General features: G+C 46.2%; 1 protein-coding gene across 9 annotated transcripts in view; it reads left to right on the top strand.

The window, feature by feature from the left end:
* The window catches only part of sif (guanine nucleotide exchange factor still life), a 213,069-nt gene that overhangs the window by 34,929 nt on the left and 158,825 nt on the right, over positions 1 to 19,315 (top strand). For 6 of the 9 annotated variants that reach the window (XM_075695933.1, XM_075695934.1, XM_075695930.1 and 3 more), the window contains exons 2-7: positions 4,984 to 5,165; positions 6,394 to 6,512; positions 6,925 to 6,990; positions 8,976 to 9,154; positions 10,573 to 10,814; positions 16,697 to 16,998. In XM_075695933.1, the coding sequence (XP_075552048.1) occupies positions 4,984 to 5,165; positions 6,394 to 6,512; positions 6,925 to 6,990; positions 8,976 to 9,154; positions 10,573 to 10,814; positions 16,697 to 16,998 (1,090 nt within the window). The remainder of the gene's footprint in view (positions 1 to 4,983; positions 5,166 to 6,393; positions 6,513 to 6,924; positions 6,991 to 8,975; positions 9,155 to 10,572; positions 10,815 to 16,696; positions 16,999 to 19,315) is intronic. The other 3 variants (XM_075695937.1, XM_075695938.1, XM_075695932.1) reach the window with 1 other exon arrangement.

Genomic DNA, 19,315 nt, shown 5'->3' with positions numbered 1-19,315 from the left:
TTTAGCACTTCTGTTTGGCTCCTGACTAGTCCCGTTAGCCCAATGATTTTGTCGTTATCTTGCTCGATAAAAGGTTGGTGTGGTTACACTTCTGGTCGTGAAGACTGCTTTCCGATGCAGTGGAAGCGCAAGATTGGTCGTGTCCGGAGCTTTGTGTGCAAATGCTGTGAATTTTACGTGGTCAAAATTACTTCGAACCGCTCACCGTTCTTTCTGTCATAACTTCTCTATTGCTTTGCGGCATTACACACATTATACGAACGAACGAGCGAGCGAGCGAGCGAGCGAACGAACGAACACGAACGAACGAACACGAACGAACGAACGAACGAACGAACGAACGAACGAACGAACGAACGAACGAACGAACGAACGAACGAACGAACGAACGAACGAACGAACGAACGAACGAACGAGCGAGCGAGCGAACGAACGAACGAACGAACGAACGAACGAACGAACGAACGAACGAACGAACGAACGAACGACCGACCGACCGACCGACCGACCGACACCGACCGACCGACCGAACGAACGACCGAACGACCGAACGAACGAACGAACGAACGAACGAACGTGCAGCTGAGTTCTTGAGTTCACATATATCGTTACGGATTGACAGGAAGAAACAGGTGATCGCCGGGACGATGAGGACGACGTTCTACCTGCACGATTTCCCCGCTATCCATTTGGCCTCTGCCCTTGTAAACAACGAGTAAATATCAATGAATACATTTCTCTTTATCTCCAACCTCAGTCATAATATTATTTTGTGGCATGCTTGCGTTGCATTATGGCGTTTTATGTAAAAACACACACACAAAGAAAGAAGAGAACAACTGACACGTGTGCTGGGTGACAGCGACTCAGTTTTTTCGAAAGGAGGGCAGGGGCGCAGGGCCCCGTCTATTTCCATCGCTTTTGGCGAGAAAGACTGTGCCAGCGGCAGCTGGTGCACATTTCCTTCCACGGAAACTGCTCTATTTCGTAGTCCTGGTCATAGGTGGCAGCACGGAACCGTCTTGAGGCAGGTTTCCGAGTCGTACCGTAGTAGCACCCAGTGTAAGCAAGAAACTTTCCAAAATAATTACGCTGTATTACTGAAAAGAAAAGCATTGCCATTTATGTTTTCTTCCAGACTTCTGTTCATTTTTGTCCAGTCTCCGTTTCTCTGTATGAATTTTCTGCACCGGTCGGGAAGCATTTGAAGGTAGCCTCCGCCGATAGAACTCCGTTCTATCCGCGCAGAGAGAGTAACGTACTGCTACGCGGAACGTCTCCTGTGTACTGCACCGTTGGCCTCGCATTTGATCGCATTTGAGGCGGTTGCTACAGCACTTCTCTTCCACATTTGTCAGGTTTCCACGCTGTTAGGCAGGAAGTGCGAGGGCACGCTTTGTTAGTCGGCCTGCGCTCTCTCTCTCTCTCTCTCTGGTCTCTTTCTTTTTTTTTTTTTCATTTTTGCAAGCCACTGGTCGCGCAGTAGGGGACGGAGTTTCTTCAGTGTTTCATCGTATCAAGCGTCATTTATCTTCCGGTAACTTTCTCTTTCAATTATATGGACTGCACCGTGTGCTTCTTCAAGCATTCTCGCTGTTTCGTTCGTTGTTTCTCGCCTGTGTGCGTTGATGAGCGCGTCAATTGTATTCTGGTTTGCTTCAACCGACGCTGCTGGGGCGTTAGGGTGACCATATTTTGGCTGATCTTCAGTGCTAGTCTGGCCGTCATTAAAGCGCCACCTCCATTCACTTTGCCAATCTTCACACCAAACTCGAACGCATTCATACGTCGCCAACGCAGACTGAAGCGTCCCATGATTTTCTTCGGCTGAAATTTGCTATTTCGCTAGAAATTCTATCGCACGTAGACGAAACGAAATGTACTGGTACTGGTGGCTTGATTATATAACTTGTTCGTACCAAATAGCCATTCTTGATTGCAGACACAAGGGCTACACGTACACTGAACACCGATCTTTGTGCGCTTTCATTCTTGTGTAGAAAAAAAAAAAAAATTCTGGATCATTACCTTTATTACGGCCATCGTACGATGCCACCCTCACGCAAGTTGTGAGGAGTTGTCTTGCTCTGCTAACACCTAATTTCAGGCATTGTTATTGGTCGCGAACATTTTTTTTCTTCTTTACGTTTATTTTGGCACTCGAAAAACAAAACTACTGCCCAGCAATTTTTTTCACTTAGCTCAATTCTCTTAATTTGTGTACAGTCTCGGGCGAAAATTTTTAGGCCTTAGTATGCGCGAAACCACGCATCTTGTCCCGCTTACGGGGCCTTCGAAACACCTTCAGGACCTTCAATTCGTTAAGAAAAAAAGTATGTCCTTGTCATTCTATAGCAAGCGTCTCAGTTGCACTGCCGCTTCAACTGGGAGGTTGGCTAGGAACATTAGAGCACTAGTAGTGTGCTAGCCATCCTACATATGGTCACCCATACCCGGTGGCAATACCTCAACCCAGTGACATCAGGACATTACATCTTTACATTACAGTTTTGCCAGATCTGGATTTTTTCCTCGTTGATGTCCTGATACTAAAAGCAGATCGCGAAGCACCAATCATCATCAACATCATCATCGTCGTCGTCGTCGTCGTCGTCGTCGTCGTCGTCGTCGTTATCTTCATCTTCATCGTCATCGTCATCATCGTCACCACCACCACCACCAACACCGCGTATGTGGAGAAGCTAAACCTGTACACTTCAAGCACCAAGCAACCGTTCAAGGACGGGCAAAGCCTCGCAGACAAAGAACACATTAACGTTCACGCACGTGGGCTTTAGGGGCCGGGGGGGGGGCTATCTGAAGGAGAAAGCAAGAGCATAAATAAGCCCTTATTTTCGCGCACGCAAGTTGCCGTCAGAAGTGAAGGCGCAGATCAGTAACCATTATCACTGGGTCACCCTTGGCCACGATAGCAGAGACTGCCACGCGCTGCTCTCACCCTGGGAATTCCGACACTTGGCGTGCATCGATCGTCGTATCTGGTCTCTTTCCAAGAACCGCGGGCCGGAAAGTCATTCTCTTTTCAAATGAAGAGATTTTTATTATTTCAGTCGCAAACTCCCAACTCGTGCTGCTGCTTTCATCGGAATGAAGATCCTTTTTTGTTTTCCCTTGCAGAGGAAATTTGGCGGTGGTCTTTATGTGACACTAATGTCGCACGTAGCGCATAAATCATCTTGATTGTGCTTTGCTGATTTTAATCCCGAAGAAAACGCCGAGGCAAATTTCTCCTGCACTCTTTGATTAAAGCATGCTCGTACTGCTGTTTGTCGCACATTTATACTATATACAGATGGACAATGCCCTTGTGCTACACTTCGTCGTGAAGGAGCTATGGAGATATGTATATTTGCTTTCGCGCGCAGTATTTGCAAAACTTGAATCCTTAACCGTAGCAGTGAAATACGCAATACTACACGGTTGCCGTTGCGATACCTGAATATCCAAGTACTACGGAAATGTCCCGACGACTACTGGCATTACGGCGGCAGCAGATCAGCTGCGCGTCTGCTTAGAGCTTACTGAAATCAATCAATCAATCAATCAATCAATCAATCAATCAATCAATCAATCAATCAATCAATCAATCAATCAATCAATCAATCAATCAATCAATCAATCAATCAATCAAAATAGCTTTATTTAACGAATTCAAGAAATGCATAAAAACTGTTGAACAAATAGCATATGTGCCTAGTTCCTGGTCCAATACAGAAAATACATCTATAAGTCAGCCACTTACATAGTCGCTTAAAGAGAAATACCGTTGTTTACATAAACAAGTATTATATGAACAAGTATTACATAAGCAAGTATTGCATGAGCAAGATCGGTCTATTTAAAAGCAATGGCAGACCGCTACATTGACTAGCTGACTCACTGTTTGAAGGTTATTCAAATTGCCTTACGCACTGCTCTATCGACTTTTTTTGTTACTGCTGCCATTTGCACGTATCTACTATTTATTTATTTGTTGTAAAGTTAACGTCAGTGCCAAGACCTTAGGCAGGAGTTGAGAATACATCGCATTCAAAAGACACCTACAAACGAAGAAATCTACTAAACGAACCCCCCCATGGCACGTCTGCGCAATAAACACAGTGGTGACCGTCAAGAACAAAATACGACTAATGCGGTCGTATCACTGACGCAACTCTGTAGATACTGCAGATACCAGAAATGAGGTGGCAGTCTAATACTGCACGTGAACGTAGAACGCACATACACACACGCACACGCATACGTACGCACGCACGCACGCTCACAAAAGTAAATCAATGCCGTCACAACCAACCTTGCGTTGGCGTCTTCGTAAGCGATAGCTTGCCGCATTACAAGACACGCGCTGCATATTTCGGCGACGAACGCGTGCCTCAGCAATCGTGGTGGACCTTGCAGAGAAAGCTGCACTTTTGTCCAGCACTAAAACGTGCGCAATCGCAGGACGCCACGTGCTTGACCACGCAGAAACACGCCACAGCGCCACTGTACCCAACGAGAGACGCGAAGAAAAGTTCCGGAGCATCCATGCCTGGTATAACGGTTAGAGCATAGGGCTTCTGTGACTGGGGAACCAGGGTTCGAAACCGACCGTCGGACGTTTTTTAGTTATTTATTTAAAGTTTATCTTGCGGCAAGTAGGGACATCTAGTGTGGCAAGTTTTCCATAAACACCCAGAAATATACAAGCCGCGAAGTGGGGAGAAGAGCCAAAGAAAGATATTGCTTTGAAGACTAGGATGGCTGATGGTAAGAGTAAACAATGCATAAATGGCGTTTGCTGTGCGTGAGCATCTTTTTTTTTTTTTTTGCTTTCCTCGTGCGGCTGGATTGCGCAGAGCGTCTATTAAGCGGTTCTGTTTACTTACCTTTCTCTTGACAGCAGTTTAGCAGGTATTTTGCTCAAAGGATAAAGAACGTCAGAGTGACAGTCTGTGACACGAGCTTCAACCTTGGGTGCAGGCTGTGGGCCGAGGTGTTCCACGTGAGCGGCCAGGGCGGCGCCGTGAAGTGGCAGCAGGTGTCCGAGGACCTGGTGCCCGTCAACATCACCTGCATCCAGGACTCTCCCGACTGCGTCTTCCACATCACCGCTTACAACTCGCAGGTCGACAAGATACTCGACGTCAGACTCGTGCAGCCCGGTCAGTGCTCCCCGTACGCCCTTTGGCTGCTATTGAAGCGTTCAGTTGCTTTTTTGGGGGCACTGCCTGGGAGCCCTGAAAGACGTTGGAAGCGGGAGGGAGAACGCTGTGTGACATCCCTGCGACCAGGGAAAACAGGGGGAAGGCGGGAGATGGAAATTCGAGACGATGAGCAAAACGAGAACAAGGCGAAAGCAGGAGCCAACGTTTCGACAGGCGGACTTGTCTTCTTTTATGTATATAGGGGGGGGGGGCGCTCTTCTAAAGGGCAGAGTGCGTAGGGCTGGTGGTGGGTGCGGCAACGAGCGAAGGTGTGTTAGTGGCGAGGGTGTCAAATTGAGAATAAAGGAGTGCTGTGCACAAGACCAGTGACACGGCCGTCTGTCAATCACGTGTCAACGTCCGTGTGGCAGCCGGCGTGTCAACGACGAGCACAGCACCCTTCTATTACCTGTTTCGCTGGTGGTCGTGGGTTATCGTGTCCCTGAAGAATATAATAGAACCATTCCTGCGAGCAGTGATTCATACTTTGCTGAAAGGCTTCAACATATAATAGTACAGTAGGGTTATTGTTAGTAGTAGTAGTAGTAGTGTGATAGTTGTACGGTCATTACGGTGCCGCCCGCCAGGCCTTCCCTTGGGAGATGTTGCGGCACGAATGAACACAGTGTGTGAAAATACCGTGTAATGTCATCGGCGAACAATAATCAGAGGCTTTGCTGAAGATACTGTTGTTAGCAGCAGCTGTCGAAACAGTAGTTGTATAGTCAATACAATACTGCCTGCCTTCCCGTGGGAGCTGTTGTTGTGCGAAGGGTAACAATGTGGTTAAAAGACAAAACACTGTTTAACATTATTGAGAAAAGTAACCGCTTTTTTAATGAAAATGAAAACTTGAACTCTTGAGCCCGCGTTCTGCAAGGTGAAACTAGGGAGAACGGTTGGTACGTGCTGATACTCGCCCTGGATTCTGGAAAAACGATATGTTTTAAGTAGCTGATATGAAATACACATATACATTTTGTGCTTGCCATCTTCTTTCTTTGTCTACTTGTTAGCAGTTCATCTAGAGAGTGACGTTGTTCACGACGACCTACGTGCGAGCCGTCGTCCCACTTTTGTTTTCTTCTGTGAGCATCTATGACTGGCAAAGACAATATGGTGTTCCTTGTTCGTGTCAGTGTTTTTTTTTTTTTGTCTTCATTTTTTGCGTCACTCAATGTTGCAGGCACCCGGCTTGGTCAGGCGTCCGAGTGCTTTGTCTACTGGAAGGATTCGCACACGGGTGACACATGGGGTCTCAACTTCACCTCACCTCTGGACGCCAAGCAGTTCCGAGAATGTTGCGTGCGTGTTGTCACTCTATCACCATCTCGTTCTTCTCTTGCTTGCCCTAACTATCGGAGTAAATCTTCGCTTCTGCGATGCTCATTCGGGAAGACACTGTTCACTGAAGGGAAAGTGTCGTTCGCGTCAAATGTATGTGATTGCGGTCGGCTCGGGGATTTGTAAAGCTCTTTTTTGCTGATATCGGTAATTTGTTCGAGTGATCTATGACCACCTTGGACTTTTTTTTTGTATACGTAATTATTGGTAATAACAAGCAGCAAACTGAAACTGAACGAAGGTGGTTTTATCGTCATTTTAGGGGGAATTGATTAAAAATTGCGGGGACAATCGTCTAGTTTTGTGCAATTACCTTGGTGCAATCGACATTTTGTGCACATCTTTTCTCCTTTTCTTTCTTTCACTTCCGCAGTCCCCCGCCTTCAAGTTTTGTCGGAAGGCGTCTTCATCCTATTCGCTCAAGTTAGAACCACCAAAGGTATGTTAAAGAACTGCTTATTACATGTTTTTGCATCTAGCGTTCAATAATGAAATATCTGTCGGGCCGCCTCGGCGGTTGTGTAGTTCTTCTGATGAACGCAGGGTGGCGGGTTCATCTACCAGATGTGGTGATGAACCCACCAGATGTGGAATCGAATTTGCGCCCCTATGTGGGCGCAAATTCGATTCCGGCAGCTCTTGTAGTCAGAACACAACATGGAGTCATCAACCACGTCGTCTGTTGTAGTCCTCGGCAAGATCGTGATGGCGTAATCGATCAACCTGTGAATTATTCAATACTGAGTTGATTGTTGAGAAACAAGTAATTTTTTTCAGGGTCGTTTGATGACACGTACTAGAACGCGTAGCAAAGCAAAACACGCAGTCGCTTTATCGCAATGTTTTGGTGCAGTGCGACGAAGATAAAATTGCATATGCGATTATAAAGTCACATTCGTGGCGATTCGCCACTTCGATCAGAATAAACTGCATAAGTACTTGTAAACGTTTTCTTTCTTTCTTTTTGTGGAGAACGCAATAACATGACAGTAAACTTGGGAACCATACATAATGAACTACCAAATTTGTAAGACGTTGCATTCTTTGAGTAATCACTAAGACTGCCCAGAGGAATAAGCGCACAGTGACCCAGTTTTGCGCAAATATCTTAGGTGGGCCTGTTTACCACTTACTGCGGCGAGAAAAATCCGCATTGGCTGCACAAAGGGTTGTTGTGTGATCGTGTTAAGTTGATCTAACATAGTAAGTGGCTTACAGATTAATCCAATTAATGGTAAACGGGCATGGAAGAGTATGTGCGTTGATTCAGTGATGAGCTTGGCTCGATGGAGTCCTAAATAACATAGAACTGCTTACAGTCCACACACGCAAATGCAGGACACATTTTGCCCTCTTTACCCTTTGGTGAAGGGTTCTCCATGTACTGACTTGGATGACAGATTCCAACAAGCAAGATCAGCCTTACATTTATTATTGTTAGCCTTATTATTATTTTCCAACTTACTTTTCGCTCTAGAACACCCAGAAGTGGAGTAGATCAGTCGTTTATACATCAATATCTCTACAGCAATCCTTTTATAAAATAATTATGGGGTTTTACGTGCCAAAACAACGATTTGATTATGAGGCACGCCATAGTGGAGGACTCCGAAATAATATGGATTACCTGGGGTTCTTTAACGGGCATCTAAATCTAAGTACGCGGGTGTCTTCGCATTTCGACGCCATCGAAATGCAGCCGCCGTGGCCGGGATTATAAGCACCGCGTTCTTGGCAGCCCGACACCATAGCCGCGAAGCAACCATGGCGGGTAATCCGTTTATGAAAGAACAAAACACAAACACTTCTCTGCGATACTGACGAGCGGATTGAATGTGTGACAGAACAAGGCAGGGCGTGACAGGAAATGGCATAAAACGGCGATACATACATACATACATACATACATACATACATACATACATACATACATACATACATGCATACATGCATGCATGCATGCATGCATGCATGCATGCATGCATACATACATACATACATACATACATACATACATACATACATACATACATACATACATACATACATACATACATACATACATACATACATACATGCATACATACATACATACATACATACATACATACATACATACATACATACATACATACATACATGCATGCATGCATGCATGCATGCATGCATACGTACGTACGTACGTACGTACGTACATACATACATACATACATACATACATACATACACACACATACATACATACATACATACATACATACATACATACATACATACATACATACATACATACATACATACATACATGCATACATACATACATACATAGCAGCTCACAGCAGTAGAGTGTCGTAATCGCAGAGTGTCCCCACGGCGGGTACAGTAGTGCGAGCGCCTTCTCTCTCTCTCTCTCCCTGCCCGCAGCAGAAATCCAAGAACAGCAAGCGCAAGCCCCAGTCCACGCCCAGCTCGCCATCACGGGGTCGCTCCGAGCTGCAGTGCACCTGCATGACGGCCGAGAACTTACACCGGGCGCGAAACGGACGCGTCCGCTACACGGGCGGCGCGGCCACCCTGCCCCGCGCACAGCAACTGTCCACCAGGTGGGGAACCCTTTCGGTCACCCGAGTAGTGACAGGGTCCATGCCGAGGCGTCCAAGTGTATATCCATATTTTTTTCTGGAAGTATGGCGCGAAACTTGAAAAAAGAAAGTGGGACGTAAATATCTTGGTCATCTCGAGCCAGTTTTTATAACTACAAACATAAGTAATCATGTATATTAAACGCTTGTAGGTGACGCGCTGTACCACGCAAAAGAACTGAGATATTTGTCACAAATAGATGTACCGGTTATTATTGAGTACGGGACCTTCCGAAGCATGAAATAACACGAATGAATAGCCGTGATACAAAGCAACTCGTTGAACTTCTTGCCACATCTGGTACGGCACCTGTTAAATCAGCTTTAGTTTAGGTTACCCTGCGCACTAAAGTGACTTATAACGTTTTTATTTTGTTTGTAGAAGGTTACGTTTATATTCAGCGCAATGTTTGAATTTTTTTTTTTTGATTGTTGTCAATGGAAGCAGCATTCACAATTGTGTCTCCACATGGACTCACCGGGACTGAAATGGTAAAAAAAAAGATGCCCTTTAAGGTTAGTAACGTGAATTTCATTTATAGCGAAATTTTGTTAATAGTGGGGGTTTGTGGGCACTCGCACAGATTCTGGTGTCCCCCGCTTCCAAGAACCTCGGCGGAACCGGGGTGCGTCAAGTACCAGGATGATCCTACTTTGTCTCGGCGTACGAGTCGGTGTGAGATGCGACTACGGTTGCGTAAAATGGAGATTCTGTAAACTAAATCCGGGATGCCATACAAATGATTGAACACATTATGTAACGCTGCCTGAACAACATATATAGCGTGAAACGTCGTAGAGGTGATGGAAAGTTGCGCGAAGTCGGACAACCATACAAAAAGTGAAGGCTACTCTAACGTCCACCTCTGATCGCCTTCCGAGCGACGCCAAATGGATGAAAGCATCACGGAAGAATGCGTAGCACACAATAGGCGAGCACTCCATTGAAACGATCAGCCGGTTGGCTCACAAGAACGCTACATTGTGTGAAGGCGATGGCACGCTTTCAAGCACTCCAGAGTGCTTTCGCGGTGAGGTTTACATTCGGCTTGCAAAAATCGAGAGCCCGCGCGGAGCGCATTCCCCCGATTCGCTCAGAGTCCCGCGCTCCTAGCTGCTAAGAGCACTCGGAGCCGCTCTCAGCTTCGAGTTAGGAGCACAACCGGAACGCGTTCGATTCCGATCGCACGACTCCTCCGTTGCTCTCTCGGAACAACCGAAACGTTCGGCGCACTTTCTCTATAGCTCCAGCGACGAGAGGCGTCCGCATCGCCGCAAACCGAGTCGGGGCGTGGTGGGAACCGGTCGAATGCGCCGTATAAACGTGCCCGAAACCCTTCGTTCGTCTTGACTCCCGTTCGCGCGCGCGGTATTCGCAGGCAAGGACTAGAGCACACCCGGTCGGGCACGAGCAGCAGCCAGGCCTCGGCGCGGGCCACCGCCCGGGCCCAGGCCGTGGCCGCGGCTCTCACCGCGTCCTCGAAGCAGCAGCAGCAACAGCAGCAGCAGGATGCGGCCTCGAGCACCACCACGGCCGCGAGTGTGCACGGATCGGCGACGACGTCCAGGGCCACCGCGAGCGGCTCCGCGCATCGCCGCAGAGCCGCCGCCGCCGCCGCCTGTGAGTGCGGGGCATTGGTTGTCCTCAAAGCTTGGACTCTGACATTTCGCCAGCGCGATTGGTGCAATCTCGGAGGCCACGCCTTAATGTGGGGAGAAGTAACCGTTAGAACCGATGTACATGCCGGTGACTGTCTACGTCACGGCGGTAGCGTTTGAATGAAGACGCGCCTGAAATGTCGTCGTCAACGTCATGTACATTATTATCATCATTATCGTGGATATATTACTAACGTCGTGGGGATAATAGCATCGTCATCGTAAGCATCATAGGCATCAGCGCTATCATCATAATCATCAGAGCTAGAAGAAGCCCGCTTCCTGCGGAAGATATAAATTGGAACCATCATCATTATCATCATCGTCATAATCGAAATTATTACCATAACGAGCATTAGGGCTTCATCATCATCAACGGTATCATCACCAAAGGCGTCAGCAGCATGATAGGCATTATAGCAGCAGTATCCTGGGCGTCACAGCTGAGGGTCAACATGCGGTGGCCTTGCTCCGACTGACGGACACACACATTGTGGGCACATCAGAAGACATTGTGATGCAATTCACAAAGCGATAAGCATCGCTGAAAAGAAAGGTGTGCAATCATTGCATTCTACCGGTGCTAACGTATGGGACAGGAACCTGGAGGTTAACAAAGAAGCTCCAGCATAAGTTAAGGACCACGCAAACAGCGGTGGAACGAAAAATGTTAGACGTAAGGTTAAGAGATTGGAAGATAGTGGTGTGGACCAGAGAGCAAACGGGGATAGCCGATATTCTAGTTGACATTAAGAGAGAAAACTGGAGCTGGGCAGGCCATGTAAGGCATGGAGCGCGTAACCGGTGTACCATTAGAGTTACAGAATGGGTGCCAAGGGAAGGTAAGTGCAGTCGGGGACGGCAGAAAATTAGTTGGGGTGGTGAAGTTAAGAAACTTGAAGCGAAAGTTGGAATCAGCTAGCGCAAGACAGGGATAATTGGAGATCGCTGGGAGTGACGTTCGTCCTGCAGTGGACATAAAGATATGATGACGATGAATAAAGAAGAAGTAGATGCATCGCATAGTGGCCGGAAACCCAGATTCAGCAATGTGCACAGGGGTAGGCAACGAAATCCTTTAGCATTAAAAAAAGAAACGCAAGAGAGTCTTTGTAGCCGTCCAGTGGAAGCGGGCCGTCTACGCGGCGATCTGCACTGGAGCAGGCGGTTGTCCTGGCCCAGTAGAGGACATGTTTTCTTTTAATAAACGAAAACCAGTTAAATCCGTCTAAACTGCTGGCTTAATCACTGGTATCTTGTGGCAGTGAATTTTAGTACTTCGGGGTGAATTACTTGCTTGTTTCTTCATAGAGTTAATCCAACGCATGCGTCATCCACGGCGATACCAAACTGACAGGTTCGCTTAGTGGAAACGGAATGGCTGCACTGCCTGTCGATACTAGGGCGACACCATTGGCTAGGAGGCGAACACGGCGCGCAACTTCTTTCGTCGTTGAGCTAACAGAGGGCGCCACCGTTTTTTTTCAGCAAATTTCGCGTTTTCTGTTTCTTGGCGTCGCCGTTGTTGACGTGACCTTTGGATTTTTCTTTAGATGAAACATGCATGCAAGTAATGCATTGAAATGAAGAATTAAAATGCGTCCATCGCGATGTACCATCTCTGTGCGAAATTTGTTCGGGAACAGCCCAGCGGTTGAATCGGAAGAGTAGCCGGCGCTCCCATTTACGGAACTGTCAGTCGAGTGCCCTTGTGCGGCTCCCATTTACGCAACTGTCAGTAGAGAGCCCTTGTTTGGCAGTGCACGTAACCACACGGAGTAGTGGACAAGAATCGGCTACTGGAACATAAGAAATTAAAGCGTGTTTAAATGTAAACGTAATGAAACTCAAGTTGCATATAAATCGGTTAGTGCAAATATATTTTGGAGAGTGCAGACTGAAGAAGAAGGCAGTATAAATGGGGCTAAAATTAGCAAGAAGAAATATATTAACAATACGGCCCGATCTTAGCACTGAGACTGCGTAGAATGGTGGGGGTAGCTCTGAATGGCTCTAGCAAGCATTTCTGTCGTGATAGCTTGTTCGTTGTGAAATCTCTGTCAGCCCATCGTCATCTTCCGAAGCTGACACCAAAAATGAAGCTGACGTTTCGATTATAAATGAAGTCGCTGCCTTCTACATTTTGATTTATATTTATTCCAGTTGTATCACTTATTCTTAGAAGCTCTGAAATAAGTAAACCCGGAACCGTAACCATATATTTACGTCGAAACCCACTTTATAAAATAAATAAGTAAATAAGTAAATAAATAAATAAATAAATAAATAAAATTCCTACGCAGTCGCAATTCTTTTTGTAAAGGTTGCTTCTTACACTAGCATACCATCTTGTGGTGAAGCACGCTTTACAGGTACTTTTGTGCGTTTAGGAGCTCCTAACGTCAGACGGAAAATTAAGTAGCCTTGTCGCTAGAAATTCATCAGACAAGGTTACTTTTCATCTCAAATTTCATTAGTCTGCATCGTACATAGATCTTGACTTCTTCACCACGTTTTGGCTACAATGGTGGAAGATACGAGCCTGTACGAGGACGTATTAATATATTTTTTTATTTTTATTGATAATTTTATTGTTTGACGTAGTAGTTCTGCGGAAACCCGCAAGGTGGAGAGGTGGGTTTCCTTTGTAGCAATTGCTACGAACGGTGGATGTCTGATTTTCCCTTTATTCATTAATTTTATTGTTAATAAGATTTTGTCTTGGAATCAGAGTGAAAGGTCACAAAAGCAGTTAATGATGCTGTACGTAACTTTGTAGAAACTATTTAGTATTCTTATGTGACTGAGCTTGCTCAGTAAGCCGAGAGTAAGCTAATGGTTTAGGGAATAGCTTGTGATGTTCGACGGTCCTCGTAGGTAGACTTGGTTTGTATATTGGGACATGCAGATGTGCCTTGCGATCATAATCAGGGGTAAGATATTGTAAGATTGTTTTTTCTTCTCCGGTCTATTGATTTCTAATCGCAAAAATTGGTGATATTTACTGAAGAGATAAAGTATGCGATATACAGCAGAATCGTTCTGCTGCTGGGAATATGGTGGTGGTGGTGGTGGTGGTGGGGGTAAACATGACATCTTGCTTTGCCGTAGCACGCAATGTCTTAATTAAAAAGAAGAAGAGCACCTATATAGCGCCTGGCGAACTATTGATGCTTCTTTTTCGCTCACTTATCTTAAGCTCCATGTTTTCGGTGAAATACCATTTATGGATGGCCAACCGAATTTCGTCCTTCAGCATATTTTGTCCCTTATGGAGCAGTAGTTCAGTTTTCGCAGCAGTCGACACTAGTTTCTCGCAAATTTCCTTACGGTAGATCTGAGCCCAACCTTTGATGTGTTCGAGCGATGGTGTAAGTTAACCGTCTCACGAGAGAAATAAGAATAAATTGTGTGGTTCTGCCTTCTGTTGGCGCGAATGAAAAAAAAAAGAAGGCTTAAGTTAGCCAATACGTGAGGACACCTTGGCAACGTTCGAAAAATAATCTGACGGCGCTTATTTTACGAATTTCAGGAAGGGGACTCCTGCGCCAATTGCGACACCTTGATACAAACGCCAATTACCTGCGCCAAACTGCGCCAAACGCAGAAAATTAACCGAAATTGCTGCACGCTGGATCCAAAGCGGCTTAGGCACGTGTGCTGTGGCAGTGGCTGCGAACAGGGACTCGATTTGTTGCCCTAAAAAGAGGGCGGCAGTTCACATCCTGCACAAAGCGTGACGGCGCCTCCCGCAGTTCCTTGTAATTTTCGCGCCTACTATTACACTGGACTTTTCGGCGCTTCCGGCAAGTGGCCGAAGCATTTATGCATTTATAAAAAAAATATATATATTGCGCTACTTTTAGCAATGTCGGACTCATTATTGCAGAATGCATGTTTTTGTTTTCTTTATTGCTACAGCTGATTAAAATATACGGGCACTATTACCAAAATTTGCTGTACTTGACGGTTTCAGCATCGGTGTAATCCGCTTCAAAAGTCGCGTTAAGAGGAAGCTATAGCTCGGGTGCTCCAATCTAAATATATGTAAAAAGATAATTCGTTTTCCTCAGCAACCACAGCACGAAATTTTATGAGGTTTGTTGCACTTGAAAGAAAACCTTAAAATCTAGTGACTGTTGATTTCGAATTTTCGATTTAGGTCCTCAATCTTTAATAAAAATTTGCAAATATTGAAAATCTTAAAAAACGAAACTAATGTTTACAACTCTGTAACTCAGCAACGAAAAATGATGATACAATGTTGTGTGTTGCATCTAAATTGAACAGAATTTATGTGTTACACACGAATTAAAAAGAAAAATTAGTAATATGGAAATACAGCTTTTGCAGAACCCTTGTTAACCACGTAACAAACTTACGGAAGATATAAATTCACATAGTGAATTTGTCCGCTTTGAAAGATCTAATGGAGGCCATGTACAGAACCGTGATATCTGCTCTTGATGCAGAGCTATGAATTTGTAAACTTCGTGCTTCTATTTCTTCAAGCTTCCGAATTTGCGAAAATCTTTATAACAAAATTCAGGACTAAATCAAAATTCCATCTCCAACAGTTACTGGAATTTAACTTTCTCTCTCAAATGCAATAAATTTCATTAAACTCGGCCCAGGGGTTATCTCAGAAAAACGTTTTTGCGTGTTACACGTATTTGAATAGGCCGCGTCGGAGTTTGGCCCGAGCTAAAGCTTCCTTTTAAGACGTTGCTTAAGACAGTGTCAGTATACAGCGTTCGTGTTGGTTTATTCTGTATACCGCAGTGGTTTTGAAATGCGCTGCAACATTCCACCCCCCCCCCCCCCCCCATTTCGTTATTCCACCAAAATTCAGATTGGCCTGCTCCAAATTCCTTCAAAACGCAATTTTGTCTGGTACAAACTGCTCCAAAACGCAATTTCGTCTGCTCCAAACTGCTCCGAAACGCAATTTTACTTGCTCCAAAAATTGCTCCAAAATGACGTTGGACAGTCGCACCCCTGGAAGATGAGACAACATATAACGTATTGGTAACTCGCAGACCTGAGTGTGTGTGTCGCAGAGACGCAGGTAATGTAGTGGGGTGCACCGCCTGAGGCTATTGCACCCAAATCTTTGCAGACGGCCGTTTTTTTGCATTTAGCGCAAATCAGAATGCGCCGGCAGGAATATCATTAACGATTCTGGAGGTGGTAAGGTCATACGCGAGAGAAAAATGTTTTTCGTCTCAGGCCTCCGTATTACACCATGGGGGGATTTATGCGAACTCCGGAGATGTTCATGCGGATCCCAGAACTATAAACGTAAAAAAAATCGACCTCAACGACTGCGCGAAGCCGCATTCCTGCTGCTTGTTTTCTGACCTCTGCGGGATTTTGAGATTCACGCTTCGATCGTTACCCTACGGCGTGCCGCAGGGTCAGTTAAACCCCCTCCCCCCTCCTTTCTTTCCTTCTCCGTTTTTGTCTGCCTCTTCATTTGCAGTCCAATGTTGAACAACTTGCTGTCTTTGTTCGTCCCTGGAAGCACAGATTACTCTTTGATCCCTTTGGAAATGTTCTTCTCTTTATGCAACATCAGCTCCACTCCCCGTTATTCGCAGCCACTGCCACAAGACGCGGCCTAGCTGAGCGAAAAACAGCAGGAGCAAGCGGTTTCAAAACGCGTCTACCCCACTTGCGGACCGTGGCTGGAAGCCGGGGGCGTCGTTAAAAGGGAGCGCCCACTTTTCTCGCTTAGCGAGAAATCCTTCACTGACGCAACTCCCTAAGTTGGAGATATTGACCAACTGGCTTGGTTCTCGCATGGGCAGTCGCTAATAACGCCGTTCGTCCTACTTTTCGCAGCGGGTTCCCGGAGCGGCGGCGGTGGCGAGTCGAACCGCTTGCGGGACCAGTACGCGTCGCGCAAGGAGCAGGCCAAGAGCGTCGACTACAGCCCGTCCAGCCCGCAGCTGCAGGCGTCCGGCCGCTCCAAGAGCTCGGACAACGTGTTCGAGGAGGCGTCGGGCAGCGCGCGCGGAGACCTGGCCGCGCTCAGCTTGGACTCCAACACGCTCAAGCGCATGCTCGACCCGCTGCCGCCCTCCTCTTCCTCCTCGCCCGACCAGCAGCAGCCGCCGCCGGCACAGCAGCCGCACATGCACCAGGTACGACACCGAGGGCTCGGCTCGTCCTGTCCCAACACGAAGATAGATAGATAGATAGATAGATAGATAGATAGATAGATAGATATATAGATAGATAGATAGATAGATAGATAGATAGATAGATAGATAGATAGATAGATAGATAGATAGATAGACAGACACACAGATAGATAGATAGATAGATAGATAGATAGATAGATAGATAGATAGATAGATAGATAGATAGATAGATAGATAGATAGATAGATAGATAGATAGATAGATAGATAGATAGATACGGATTTTCTTTTTTGGGGGGGAGCATCAAGAAAGAAAGGGCTGCTGGTCTCATCATAGCTGTTTAAAGTTGCTGATGAAAAAGAGCATGCGCCGATCAAGGCTAAAAGCGATAAGAAACATGAAGTTTCAGTCGTCCACGCGAATGACTTGTGAAGATGGCTCGCCTGTTGGGAATTGGAACGCCATCGTTACGGCCCACGTTTCTACCAACGTCATCGTTTCGATCCTAACATCAGCAATGCCGAGACGTGAGCGCTAAGCCTGGAAGTGTTGTTCACAGGTCTTGCTTACGGCCCAAACACAGATCCTTGTTTGGCCTCCACACGGAGCCTTGTTCGCGAATCTGCTGTGTGGTGGCCGAACGATATTTTAATGTTTCACCTTCGCTTCCGTTTGTCCCTTTCTCTCATTGTTGCCAAATACACGTATACCGCGAGCTCGAATCTTGCTGCGAAGCTATCAGTGGTGATCAGAACTATAACAATGGATCTGAAACATTCCTACCGCGCGAGCTACTTGAAAGCTACTATGACCGTAGGGTGATCGACAAGAAATTTGCAAAGACACTGCAGCAGTTCTTGCATGATGTCCAGAATAAAGAAAAAAGAAAGAAAGAAAACGTCGAGTCTGTTTCTTGCGTACGGCTTCTGTCCGCACCACATGCGTTCTAATGTCAGTATGCGTAAATGTTGACGTGTGAAACAGAAACTGCCACGTTTCAGAAACTGCCATATAACCTTAGTGAAATTGTTTTTAGCAGCAATTTAAGCTATCCAAAGACAAAGCATGTCAGCAGTAGTGATCGATCCATGTGACTACATTGCCGCTGTTTCTGGAGCACAGTGCGTGGAAAGTGAACATCGTAACTCTCAGTTCAAGGCGATCGTGCAGCTGAGACATGTGCTTCGTTTGTAAGGCGGCTTCCGCCGAGAAATCAAGTTAGCAAAAGTACCTTCACACGCGTATGCATGCACTGAAAGCAAGAGAGGTGGCGGGTGTTGTGTGCGCCGGAAATGTTAACATAGTAAGTGTTCAGGCATGCTTACCAGCGTTTACCATTCTTTGTATAAGCTGTTGGCGCCGAGTGCTCCACTTCCTTTTCGAGCACTACGCCCAGTCTCGGCCACGGACTATTTCTTCCTTTCCCCTTCGCGACCTCCTTCGCGACAGGGCGCGAGCTGGAGTAGTTACAATCTACAGATTGAGGAACACTGGGCTTTGGACAATGGAGCAAGCACTTCTCTTTAGCCGACTCAATTTACTGTACGCCAACTCACCAACTTTTTCACCTTTACCCAAACAACTCCCTTCCGTCTCGTTGCCGCTTATGGTCGTCAGCGTTGAGGGAAAGTTAGCCAAATGAATGATGCCAGGAAAAGCCAGCTGCTGCCATGAAATATACAAGTCTACTTCTCAAAACGTTGGCACCTGGTCGCTGCATCCATTGTTGAACATTTCAAGTTTCCATCTTACTAATGTATTGGTTGGGCTGACTAGTTAATAGGTGATGTTGAAAACGTGACCTCTATGATGTGCTTAAGGCTTGCGAATCGCTTCTGGTGCATGACGCAAGCAAACGCATATCCTTCTAGATCTGCTTATGTTGTTGAGAGAGAGCGGTCTCTTGGGGCATGGATTTGGACACCACCTGTTTACGGTGTCGTATACTCTAAAAGCTACGCAGGGCTAGGACAGAAGAAGTCGTAGCGATGGGGTTCTGGACACATTCTGAGCTGGTCTTCTCTTACGCGTTGCTAAAGCGCTGTAGACAGGCGTGTTCTTTTGTAAGCGAAGGTTCTTTTGCCTACCTCCTTAAAGTTTGGCGCTGGTGGGTGGGTCGGTTGGTTTGTCGGTCGCTGGTCGGGTTCTCGCTAAGTAGGCTCAGATGAGCTTAACATAAGAAATCGCTCAGTAATAATGATAATATAATTACGTGTCCGAAGGGGGGGATTTGAACGAGGGTACCCAGGCACAATAGCCTGATGGTATAACGATTATGCTACTCACACAATCCGGTAACATCCGCTGAATTCTCAGC

The sequence above is a fragment of the Dermacentor variabilis genome, chromosome 6, assembly GCF_050947875.1.
Source record: "Dermacentor variabilis isolate Ectoservices chromosome 6, ASM5094787v1, whole genome shotgun sequence".
Taxonomy (NCBI): Eukaryota; Metazoa; Arthropoda; class Arachnida; order Ixodida; family Ixodidae; genus Dermacentor; species Dermacentor variabilis.
This window is presented reverse-complemented; position numbering and strand designations above follow the sequence as displayed.